Below are 12,886 nucleotides of genomic sequence, written 5' to 3'. Positions count from 1 at the left end.
CAGAGCCAAAAGCCAAGGCTGGACTGGGACAAAAAATCAGCCCTGGCATTTTTCGGTCCATTTGGCCCCCCAGTCAGTTGAACGCCACAGTACACCATTCTTGTGGTGCTTTTAAAGATGATGATACTATTCTCCCAAACCACTATGAAGTGGAGTAGTAAGTGCTTTGGACAAAAGGGCTAGTTAACTCTCTCAATCCTGGCTGACTCCCTGGTGATCAGAGATGGCTGAACAAAGAGGAACCTTTACTGGATCCTGAGGTGACATATAATCAGTGTGTAGGGAGATTTCTAGGATCACACAGAAAGACTCTGGTATTTTCGGTCTTGGCACATCCTGTTTATTGTGAACCATGAAGGTATCACTAATCATGATAACAGTAATAGCCGTGAAACAACACACATGCACATGCCGTTTTAAAAGTTAACAAGTTAACCGAATAAAGTTATCAACATGATGAAAACATGTTGTTGATATTTTAGTCAGGCAGACAGCTCATCCATCGTTTCTTACTGCCTCTTGCTCACTGCTGGTGTTTGCAGTATCCACCGCCGGCCTCGACCCATCTCCCCCCATCATCACCTGACACCAGGCTGTGCTGAGGAGAAAGGTCTAGAAGCTGCTGCGCTAAATATGTCAGTAAGCTTTGCATATTTTAAAGAACCAACCTGAAGGGCTTTTCATTTTTCATCCCCCGCAGTTTGTCCACACCACCTTTCTGGTTCTTCTTCTTCCATCTTGTTTACAGTTTGTGATCAGATGAGTGATAAGTTGATTGACAGCCTCGACCTGTTTTACTGACCTTTTGCCATTGGGTGTCAGTGAACTAAAAGAAACCCTTGTTCGACCCAAAAGACCTGACAGGCTTAGGGTTGATAGGGTTGGGTAAAAATATTGATGAATCGATGCATAGAAATATTTCCTTGCCCAATTCTATATCATTTCAGCAAATCCTCTGAATTGATTAATCCCCTGGCAAGTGAGGGGGACTATGTGTGTTATTTGTGTTGTATGGGCGAGGGCCACGAGACCAGACAACAAAAAAATGGCAGCCAAAGCAGCAGCAGCAGCAGCACAAAGACAGATCCTTTGGCTTTAAAGTCTGACATTTGGGTTGTTTTATTGCTCCAAAAGGTGATGTGACACACCACATATTGTTCGCACTGGGCATGAAAATTGATAATCGAAGCATTTGAATCAATTTTGAATCGAATCACAATTAAAAGAATCGGAATCAAAATCAAATCGAATCATGAGGTGCTTGGCAATACCCAGCCCTTGGCAGAGACATAACCCTTTCTTTTATTGAATGACGCTTGAAATACACCAGATACAGCTGCAGTGCGACTCCATTGCGCTGCGTCTTGACTGCGTCTTGACTGCGTCTTGACTGCTTCTTGACTGCGTTACTCAACTTACACCAGCTGTATGTTCAGTCCATCAAGCTGCATGACTGACAGACAGTTTGAGTAACAAGTCTGTGAAGTTACTGCCCTTCCTACTTCATTGATAAGTCTCTCTTCATTAATGTTGGGCTGTAAAACTTCAAATGTGTTGACTCCTGGTCTGGCTCCACTCATTATATCCATTTGTTCTTGTAGTCAAGCTAAATACGAACTGGTTTTCACATGTTTTTTTTTTATTTTATTTTGAAAGTCGCTGGGTGTTTTGGGGTAGTTTCCGGCCACTACTTCCTGTCCTGCTCGATCTTCCCTGTGCTGAATTTATGCGCCACAGCTCTGCGTCTGTCAGAAATAGGATAACAGCATACTACCTGCAACACGACAGACCAGCCACGCAGGCGTACTGCAACAGGACGGACTTGAATGAAACGAATGCAGGGCGTCTACGAATGTAGACGCCCTGCAGATGCATCTGGAGTATTTTAGCCGTAAGAGCAGAAGTTGGGCCCGGGGCACAACAAGCGAAGCCCTCAGTACTCCTGTCTATATAATAAAGTTAGTCTGCTCCACCCCAAAACCACCATATACACAAGGAAAAACAATGACAATGAAAAAAAAGCCAGCCCATTAACCAAAGCCACAGTATCACTAGGAGAAACACGCACAACAACCGACCTACTCCAAATTACAGACACAGACATGAGTTTTAGAAAACAATTGTAGGATTCCATCAAAAAGGAAAAACAAAAACCCTTCCTCATGCAAAAACTCCCACCTTGAAGATTTTGACCTTTCTTTCAACTTTTACCCTGCAGCCACCTGTTGCTCAACTCTGTTTTAGCAAGGAGTGATCACATCCAGGAAAACCAACCTTCAGTACTCCTTGATTACCACTCCAATCCCTTTACTTCAACCTGAGCTTTGCGTCTACTGATGGTGCTCCCACAGAAATAGTTTAGCTTAGTACTTTTTACCACCGTAAGTAACAACGGGGCACAATACAGTCATCAAGTGACAAAGCTCAGCGGCTCTCTGTGGACTGGATTAATGAGGAAATCAGTGAGGCTTCACCCCTCACCCCCTGGTAGACACAACACTCCCCTTCAGCATTTCCCTCGACCCACAAGTGTCGTGTTGGGCTTGTTTTTGTCCGATGGTTGCGACGGTACATGATTCTGTGTACAGGGGCGGGAATACTAAACAGATTTGATCCTGTTTGTGTTGAAAGCAAACAGAGTGACAAATCCTGTCAGCTCAGAGAGTCAGTCCAGAATGTGTTCAAGCCTCTGTGCTGGCAGAGAGCCTTAAAGGAAAGCAAAGTGTGCTCCGAACATGAAGAGTGTGCCGCTTTTTAAACATTTATCCAGAGCACATTTGTTACAGCAGTGCAGCTGGGAGCTTTTGATTAGACATTAAGCCGGGGCAGCTCCCCCATGTAGAGGGAATCCAGCTAATCGGAGCTCAGGGGATCGTCTCAGAGAGTCTCCCTCTCACAGCTTAAAAACATGTTGATCTGACACCCTGCATCAACCAAACGCAATCCCAGTCACATTTAAAAGTGTCTCAATCTCTGCTGTCAGTCTGCTGAGCTTACCGAGTCCATCTGAGGAGGAATTTGACGGCACAGCCATGAGATCAACGTGGACCACTGGGCTTCTGATTGAAGCTTTGAGGCCTGAAGACCAGAGGAGAAATATGCTGTTTTCATCTCTCTGTTCTCTCTCCTTTCTCTCTGTGGCCTTTGGGCGCTTAGAAATATAGCAATCCATCTTTTCTTTATTGTGTCTCTGCTCTTTATCGCTTTGTTTCCTCCTGCCTGGAGGGCTGAGGATGAGGACACCAGCGGTGCTCTTCTTTATTTTCCTGTTCTTCTCAAGTTTTTGCTCTCCTTTCATTTCCTCTTCTCATTTTCTGCTTATCACACTCTTACTCCCACCATGAGATTTTCTTCCCCTTTCATTTTGTCCTTCTGTCGTTTCCTTTTTATGTTCCTTCCTGTGTCTGCCCCTAACATTTTCTTTCACCCTTTTTTTTAAATTCTTTTCTCCTCTACTGTCCTTCACTTTCACATTTAATCCCCTCACAATGTCTTTTCAACCTCTGCTTGTCAAAGAGTTTTCTTCAAGAATCATTTTTTCAAGACATAAGTGAAATTTCTGACTTCATCTGGAGTTATTACCGAACTGAAAGCCCATCTGGTTGGTGCAAACACTTGAAGGGTAATACTATTAAGCATGGCGTTATTTCAGACAGAGTAGCCAGCACAACAAGAAAATATCCCCCACACCATCACACCAGCAGAAGGAGGCTAAACAGTTGATACAAAGCAGGATGGATCCTTCTTCCGTGTTGTTTCTATGTTGTTTCATCTGAATGTTGCAGCAGAAATCCAGAGTCATCAGACCAGGCAATATTTCCCAATATTCTATGTCCAGTTTTGATGTGCTCGGGGGAATTGTAGCCACATTTTTTATGTTCCTGATGATCTTCCATAGACCTTGATTCTGGTTTATTGGGTTACTGTTGTTTTTCTATTTCTGCTCTGCAGATATTTTTCGTTTTTGGGACCATTCTCTGTAAACTCACAGATCTAATTTAAATACTCAGACCAGTCTAAACCAACATCCATGCCACAGTCAAGGTCTCTTAAATCATCGTTCTTCTCTATTCCGATGCTCAGTTTGAACTTCAGCAGGTCCTCTTCACCTTGTCTACACCTTAAATGCTTTGACTTACTGCCAGGTGATTGGTTGATTAGAAATTCGTGTTAAAGAGCAGGAGAACAGGTACACCCAATTCAGTCAACCATCTCCGCCCTCTCCTCCCACCCAACTATGGAGGTGGGGTAAAAATCAATGTTCTGAGGTATCAGGATTTTTTTTTTCACAATTTTAAATCAAATTTTTTTGTTAATTTTTTTATTTTTTATTTTTTTTCAAATTTAGATCCTTCATTTTAGTCTGTTTTTATAAGCTGGGTTGGAAAAAAAATTGTGATGTTAGATCCTCTGAATAAATCCTAAAAAGTGACTCACATGTAATGTGCATTGTTGGGGGGAAAACATGGCTCCTAAAATATAGTCTGTAGACATCATCATTCATCTTTTTCACATTGTCATGGTTAGGGATGGGTACAGAATCAGGTACTTTTATAGGTACCAACCGAATTCTGTCAAAAGTACTGGGTACCAATTCACATAAAACCAAAAGGTACTATGTTTAGGTACCTGAATGCATCCTTGTGACTGTGAGGGAGTGGGAGAGTAGGTGATTTTCCATGCTGGGCATGAACACAGCACTGCAAGGTTATATATTGAAGAAAAAATGTTAAATTGAAATTTTTTTATATTCTGTTTTTAAACAGATTGATATTTTTTTTACCTTATTAACACAAAAAAGTACAGAAAATTGGTACCGTTGAGTACCGGCACGGATTACCAGGTACATATTGGTACCATATCTTTTCAAATGTGAAAGGTACCCATCCCTAGTCATGGTGTTGAAATACAAGCTTAAAATCACAAAAATCTGAAATATTGAAGAATTGCAATTTAAATCAAATTGGCACCACAAAAATTGTAAAAGTCCGAAACAGGAAAAAAGCATATCGTCCCAGCCCTACCAAACAGCACTGCCCTGGTCACCTCCAGTGTAGACTTCTGAAATCCCTCCTCTCAGGTCTACCACTCAGACTTCTCCATAAACTCCAACTGGTCTAGAATTTGGCTGTTCAGATCATCACCAGAACCCCCTCACAAATCACATCACGCCTGCTCTTCATCTGCACTGGCAGCCTTTTAAACACAGCAGTAGTTACAAAATCCTCCTCACCTTCAAGGCTCTTCATAACCTTGCTCCTTCATACCTTTCTGATCTCCTTCACACCATTAGACGCTTCAAGACTCTCCGATCTTCCTCCTCCTCCTAACTATTTTTTGATGAGTCTATTTTGTTTGGCCATGCCATCTTCACTTCTGTTGTTTGTAGTTTTTTTTGTAGTTTATTGTGTTCTACCTAATGCTCTCTGTTTTGTAAGGTGACCTTAAGTGACATGACAGGCACAGATAGATAAGCTGTGTTATTGTTACCTATGGTGCTGAGAGCTAATCACCACTGTTGTAGAGTTTTGACCAATCAGAGCCAAGTATATAACACAGCTGTGTATTAAATATCAAATAACAAGGCAAGGCAGCAGAGTTAATGTGCTGTAGTGCTCGTGGTTAACTGTTTGAGGTAGATGAAGAGTGTTGAATCATTAGACTTCACAGAAACAGAAATTATCACAGCTCACAGCGTTCTGTTTGGTTATTTCCACGTGGAATAATGAAGTGATAATGTTGAGCGGGTACAGTCTGAGCAGTCTGATGGTATTTGTAGCTCTCCAGATGTAGTGGGCGTTGTCATGTTAAAGTGAAAATTTGAACACTACAGATTAATTGTTCATCACATCAGTTACAGCTGACTAGGTTATGAAGTAGTGCGTTGTAACATTACAGTGATATTAACAAAAACAGCGTGATGAACACTAATTAGTTTCCTCTTTGCCTGATTCAAAGCAAACGAGTGTTATAGCAGTTCAGAGAGCAGCCCGATCAATTGTTCCTGTATCCTGTTTTATTTGTAATACTTTTAAAAAGACAAAAATTATATTTCTGCCTAACATAACGCTCCCTTGAGCTTAATTAAAACTTTTTCTTTTGACGGAATCAAAAGACATCTGAAACTAGGGAGGAAAAAAGCTGCACTGAGCAAGAGCTGAATCTCATTTTGAGACTGCTGTTAAAAATGCCCACATGTCCACAGGCCACAGACAACAACTCACCGAAATATGGAAATCACAGGAGGCGAATCCACAAGGTTGTCATTGAACAGTTTTTAAAACTGAAATGGTTGAAAGTGTGCCATCTTCACGAGGAGAGCCAGCTCCACGCTTTTGTGACGATTAGAGAGGAATTAATATGTTAATTATATGTCCAAGCTTTTCATCAGTGAGGGAGCTAGTTAACCTGTGTGTCAACTTCCAGGCAGGGATGTAATTAGGATAGATTGCCAAATTGGAGACATGGTGAGTGAAATGGAGAAGAATGTGGTTTATCAGGTGTCCAAGCCAGAGTAACAGAAAAGAGAGCTGATCACTTTCTGTTTGCCGTCCAGACTCTGCAGGATGAGCGTTCAGCCTCAAAGCAGGTTCATAAACATAATCAGTGCAGAGCCAAGGTTTCTGGAGCTGTTAGGGGTGTCTCCATCTGTTTATTAGAAGAAGACCTGAGTACCCAGCATGCTTTGTTTATGAGTAAAGAAATGTAGTGCAACTTTGACAGTAGAGAGATGGGGTGCAGATGGACTAGCGGTCTATGAGATTCGCCCTCGAGCAGGGGGCCTGGGTTCGAACCCAGCCTGTGGCCTGTTTCTTGCATGTCAGTCCCCACTTTCACCCCCTTTCCTACTGTATCCACTGTCCTTTCCCATCATTTAAAGCATGAAAAGCCCCAAAAATAACTTAAAAAACTAACAGTAAAGAAGTAACAAGCTGTGAGTTACTGTAGTATATCAAGACAAGGCTCGAAATCTTAGAGATTATGACTAGACATGCACCAATTGATCGGCCAGCCGATCGATCGGTGCCGATTTCCTTAAATTTGGGGGATCAGGGATCAGGGATTGGTGATCGGCCCATCCTTACATATGAAACTGATGTTATATTCCTCCAGGAAGGTCTGACAGCCAACCATTGTTGCTTTTTGCTCTGAGACCTACAACTTGGGACACTTTATTGGTTGTTTAAGTTAAAACATAAAGATTTTATTGTTTCAAAGGTATTGGTTCAATGATTTTCAATAAAATATGATTGGAACATTGAATGTATATGCTGTCAGTTATAAAAAAATAAAAACAAAAATTGGTACCTGCCTGAATCGGTATCGGCAGCTCAGGCTTTTTAAAGATCAGTGATCAGCCAGAAAGTTGTGATCAGTGCACCTCTAATTATGAGCATGTCCACACGTAGCTGGGAAACCACACATATTTTCATACGTTTACGTCTGTCATCCACATGAAGCTTTACGTCACTAAAAACAATGTTTTCTGAAAACTCCGGCCAAAAAGAAGATTTTGGAAAACTCTGACTTCATAGCTACATGTAGACGGTGATAAACAGAGTTTTTGGTTCTGAAACATCACAGCTGAATGACCAGGGCTCATTCTGACTGGCTAGCACGGGTTTTACATCTGGAAAACGTTGCCAAATATGGATTTGGCTTGGCTCAAGTAACACTTATTGGCAGATTTGCCTACTGTGTATGGACAAAGTACTTTTAAAAACGAATGGGAGGGGATATTCGTTTTTGAAAATGCCAAGCTACATGTGTACAACGCCTAAAGCTCCTGTGAGGCATTTTTTATCAGTGATTTCTCTTTATAAACTCCAAAAGCAAGAGGCTATCACCACCAAAGATTAACAGCGTCTTTTATCTAATGTTTAATAAGGTGGTAGGTTTCAGACAAGACAATTGACACCACACTGAAGAAATTTCACAGTGAGTGAAAGCCGAAGAAGAATTTTAATCTCAAAACACATCTTAAAAATGTAGAAGATCCACAAAAGTAAAATAAGTATCTTCTGCTTTGTCCACAGGGGGCACCAAAGTCAACACATACAAAAAGTTCCTCACAAAAGCTTTACAGTTATATCGTTATGTGAAAAAAAAAAAAAAATTCTGAGATTTTAGAGTCTGAATTGCATAATGCCTCTGAGAACAGTGTCTCAGATCTCCAAATTTCCATTTTTTACCATGAATCTGGAAGTTTTTCACAATTATTTATCATTTCTAATAGACACGCACCAATCAATCTGATCGGTGCCAATTTCCTTAATTTTGGGGGATCGGTGATCAGCCCATCCTTACATATGAAACTGGTCTTATATACCTCTGGGGAGGTCTGATAGCTAGCCATTGTCGCTTTTGTTCTGAGACCTAAAACTTAGGACACTTTATTGGTTGTTTAAGTTAAAACATAAATATTTTATCGTTTCACAGGTAAGATTGAAAAACTGAAGGTATATGCTGTCAGGTACAAAAATTGAAAAATAAAAATCAGTATCGGAAGGTCAGGCTTTTTAAAGATTGGTGATTGGCAATCGGCCAGAAAATTGTGATCAGTGCACCTCTAATTTCTAAGTATCTTTTATTTTAACATTTTTTTGATACCAACACACAGCTGCAACTTGTATTTTTTTTTTAAGTTAAATTAAAGTTTGGTTTTATTAAGTCATCTTTGTGTGTATTTGTGTGTGTTTTCAGTCTTTTCCAGGTAACAGTAATGCAGACAGCGTGGTTCAGTACAAGCTGCAGCAGCCAGTGATCGCTCGTTTCCTCCGCCTCATCCCTCTGGACTGGAACCCCAGCGGCAGAATCGGACTGCGGCTGGAGGCTTACGGCTGTCCTCAAGGTGTCATCAAGCTGCACAATGCTGGCACTGGTTTACCCAAATGAGGTCATTTAGATAAAACCAGGGCTGAGTTTGTTTGCTGTTCTCCTGGGAAATTGAGTTTGCGTGGAGGATTTAAAATGCAAATTAGTACAGCTGAGTAATTAGAGCTCACTGATCAATATGAAACAGGTTTAATTTGTTTCAGAGTAAAAGAAACACTCATTACAAACCACAGCACTCTCATTTTTGTGGTTTCCCTCTGATGCTTACAACAAAAGCTTCCTTTTCCTGGAATAGTTTTCATTTTTCACACTCTGCTTACAGTCTCACGTCTCTTTTTCACAGCTTAAACAACAAGCATTGCTCTAACATATATTCACAGCAGTTTGTTTTGTGTGTAATTTCTCAGGTCACACAACACATTCACCCCACTGTCATAAAGCTTACATTGTGGCTTTTCTACCAAACCTCTTTGCTGATTTTGTGACATACATTTGTAACTTTCATGCTCGTTGGACTTTTGATGAAGAAGGACACGGCTTAGCAGCTGCTGATGCTGAATGACTTTGTTGTGTTTTTATTTTGGGACCAAGATTCCATAGACCAATCTTTGAGAATCCTTGAGTGAACTCTGTGAAACCCCACATTCACTGAGACTACAGAGACTCTCAACCATTTCTCATCTTATAAGTTGATCAGGTGAAACTATGACTGATGATGAAGCCTTTCAGTGTCCTTTAAAATATGTGTTTGCATCTGCTTCCTGTGGGAGGAGATGGATAGAGAAAGCTTACACAGATTTTGATGAATAGCCTTTGGTGTTTTTAAAAGGTTACCTAAGGAAACATTTGTGCGAAATGTTTACCAGCTGTAATTTTCTTCCTCTTGTTTTAAACTAATGTTGCATGCACTGCAGTGAATGCATCTGCCTCATAACGTTCCTCTGGAACATGACAGACTGTAGGCTTTGGTTCAACATTTTATGAGCTGCACAGCATCATTGTTGTGCCCATGTTGTGAGATGTAAACAGCACTAATTTGTTTTTTTGTGGATCCTTAAAGAGATATCTGTACGGTGATGAAACACAATAATCTGGGTCTTCATTAGTGCATCGAGCCGCTGCATGCTGTATAGATCTGTACACCCAGAGGATGTCTCTGCGCCCCGGAGCTTCATCTTGCTGCTCTGTAATCAGCAGGAAATATACTGTACAATCCAATAAGAGAGCATTACTGCAAGCCAAGTGGTTGTGAGATTGTGTGCTAGTCCTGGCGTTTGTGAGTCACAGACTTGCCAAGTTCATTAAGAAACGCTCAGCCAGAGGATTTATTTGTACAGCTGAAAAGGAAATTGATGCTGAACTCAGCTGCGACTCTTTCTTTCTTTTAAACAGTTCAGTTATTGCTGTCCATTTTTTAACAGGCTACACGCAACACAACAGGCACACACTGTTCACTTCACATCAGCACAAATCCTCAGCAATCAGGTAGAACTGAGGTTGTGTGGTGACTGAACACAGTCAGGCTAAAGGACAAAGGGCTGTGTGTGACTTCTGCTTGTGTAATAGACAGCAGGAGGTGAGTCAACTTGTTGCAATCTAAGGCCATGTCCACACGTAGCAGGGTGTTTTAAAAAACAAGTATCCCCTCCCCTGTTCGTTTTTAAAAATACTTTCGTCCACACACAGAGGGTAAATTAGCTAGTGAGTTCGGCTCAAAGCACACCAAACCCATAATGGGCAGTGTTTTCCAGACGTAAAACCCTTGCCAGCCAATCAAAATGAGCCCCTCATCGGAACCGGAAACTCTGTTTACCGGCGTCCACATGAAACCATGAAACCAGAGTTTTCCAAAACCTTCACTTTGGCTGGAGTTTTCAGAAAACATTGTTTTTTGCGACGTAAAGCTGCGGTTTTATGTGGAGGACAGGCGTAAACGTAAGAAATATATGCGGTCTCCCAAATGCCCGGCTACGTGTGGACATGGCCTAAAACTCATAAAATGAAGATACACACCCATCTTGTTTATTGACTACTTCAAAGCTTTATATTGCCCCTTTAATTCCCCTGGTGTTTTAGAAAACCTGTGTTTTAGCCTCTGCTCCGCTTTTAGCTGCTGTCCCTTTAAGGCTCTGTGCTTCAAAAACCCCCTTCCTTCTGATTGGCCGGCTCGCTGGAGGCCAGTCTGGAGATGTCGGGCAGACCTGTGTGATTGAAATCCAACCCTTTTATTTGTCAGGAACAGGTTAGGTGATCCTTGGGCGATGACTTCATCATTTCCTCAAGTCTCATGAAGATCTTGTGTTCTTTTTGGAACCAATCGTTTTGAGCCGTTTGCCTTCAGATTCAGTGATTTCTACACAAATAAATATATAGATATTCGAAAATCTGCACATGGCCAGTATGGAAATCCAGCTTTGTTACTTTATTCTCATGTTTACAATATAAAGAGTATGATACACCCTCTTTAATTGTTAACGGATGGTCAGTACCATCTCTGTTATACTGGTATTTACAGATAATAGCCTGTTGGTTGGGCGTAGGAAGTGTGGAGCGTGTTGTGTGGCGTGAAAATAAACTGTGAGGACAGCAAGAGCCAACTGAACAATACTATAGTGCGATGTGTAAAGCCATGAAGTGAATGAGTTAGAGAGACACAGCATGTCACTGGTTTAATAAGATCAGGTTTGATTTTGATGAAACTCTTCGTTTTTTTTTAGATATAAATGTCTCTGTTTTTTCTTTCAGCCTCAGATGTTGTGAGTCTGGACGGTGTCAGCAGCAGCCTGGTGTTCAGGTTGATTCCCGGGCCAAGGCAGACGTCCAGAGATGTCCTCTCTCTGCAGTTTAAAACCCTGAGGAATTCTGGGACACTGCTGCACGCAGAGGGAGAGGGAGGACTTGGCCTCAGTCTGGAGCTGGACAGAGGAAAGCTGCTGCTGCTGCTCAGAAAAGGTAAGAGTAGAGAGTTTGTTGAACCTTAATCTGTTTATGAATTCTGCAAAATTGTAGAATCTGAAGATTCTGAGCTCAATTTGTTGCACTTTGGTCATCTGAGTGGTAGACGGAGAGGAAACACAAGCTGCCATCATGCAATCTTAAATGGTCTGTTGATGACGCCCTATCTTAAAACATAAAAACCTGCTCTTAGGTTGTCATTGTATTCATCGGACCCATAGAAAAGGACGTTTCCAAGCTGGAAGCCCTGATGATACTTGTGGTTAGAATTAGTGCTGCATGATTTGGGGAAAAGGTGCGATTGGCGATTAGGTGGACAATATTACAATTGCGATTGTGCTTGCAATTTAAAAAAAAAAAAGTTGTGTCATGAGTCTACAGACTTGCTTGGTTATCATGGAGAAAAATCAAGAAAAAAGCAGAGATGGATTACTGAGGATTTTAATTGTGCAATAATTCTCAAAATATCCAAACTTACTGTATACAAACAACAATGTATAGCACAACAGTACTGTTTTGTTTGTATTCAAAATAGCACATTTATGCCACTCTTGCTTTGCATGTTTTGAAAATTACATCTTTTTGCTGTGTCATTCAACCCGTAACCAAAATAACACCAAATAACAGAGGTAGAGTTTCTTTTCGCCTTGAGCGCCTCTCTTAAAATAATTAAATAATTGCACAATCGCACCTCTTTTGCGATTACGTAATTGCATGTGCTGACATTGCGATTGCGATAACCTCTTTTGCGATTACGTAATTGCATGTGCTGACATTGCGATTGCGATTGTGATAATCGTGCAGCACCAGTTAGAATGTAGGCTGTTTAGAGCTAATCATAAGGGGGTGCTTGTCACAAATCCAAATCTAGTAAGAGTGTGATAGGGGGGGGGGCGATAAAGCCTCAAAATTATTTGCGATGACGATATTTGTGACCATATGGGGAAAAACACAAACAGACAACTTATTATTAGTGGTTGCTGCTTCTGAACAGCATTTTTTTTGCACACAATATGGAAGCCACTTATCCAATCATTTACTACTACCACACAAGCTTGAAATGTAAACATAGTAAGTAGGTCAGATCCAGAGGAAG

The 12,886-nt window shown here is 41.1% G+C and overlaps 1 protein-coding gene across 1 annotated transcript in view; it reads left to right on the top strand.

Moving 5' to 3' along the window:
* The window catches only part of LOC141804596 (contactin-associated protein-like 4), a 151,306-nt gene that overhangs the window by 50,747 nt on the left and 87,673 nt on the right, over positions 1-12,886 (top strand). The window contains exons 4-5 of the mRNA XM_074689112.1: positions 8,704-8,851; positions 11,581-11,787. Of these exons, the coding sequence (XP_074545213.1) occupies positions 8,704-8,851; positions 11,581-11,787 (355 nt within the window). The remainder of the gene's footprint in view (positions 1-8,703; positions 8,852-11,580; positions 11,788-12,886) is intronic.

The sequence above is a fragment of the Halichoeres trimaculatus genome, unplaced genomic scaffold (genome assembly GCF_033239565.1).
Source record: "Halichoeres trimaculatus isolate MK-OKI-2021-1 unplaced genomic scaffold, fHalTri1.1 fHalTri1_scaffold_15, whole genome shotgun sequence".
NCBI classification, from domain to species: Eukaryota; Metazoa; Chordata; class Actinopteri; order Labriformes; family Labridae; genus Halichoeres; species Halichoeres trimaculatus.
Note: the sequence above shows the minus strand (reverse complement) of the source record. Positions and strands in the feature narration are given on the sequence as shown.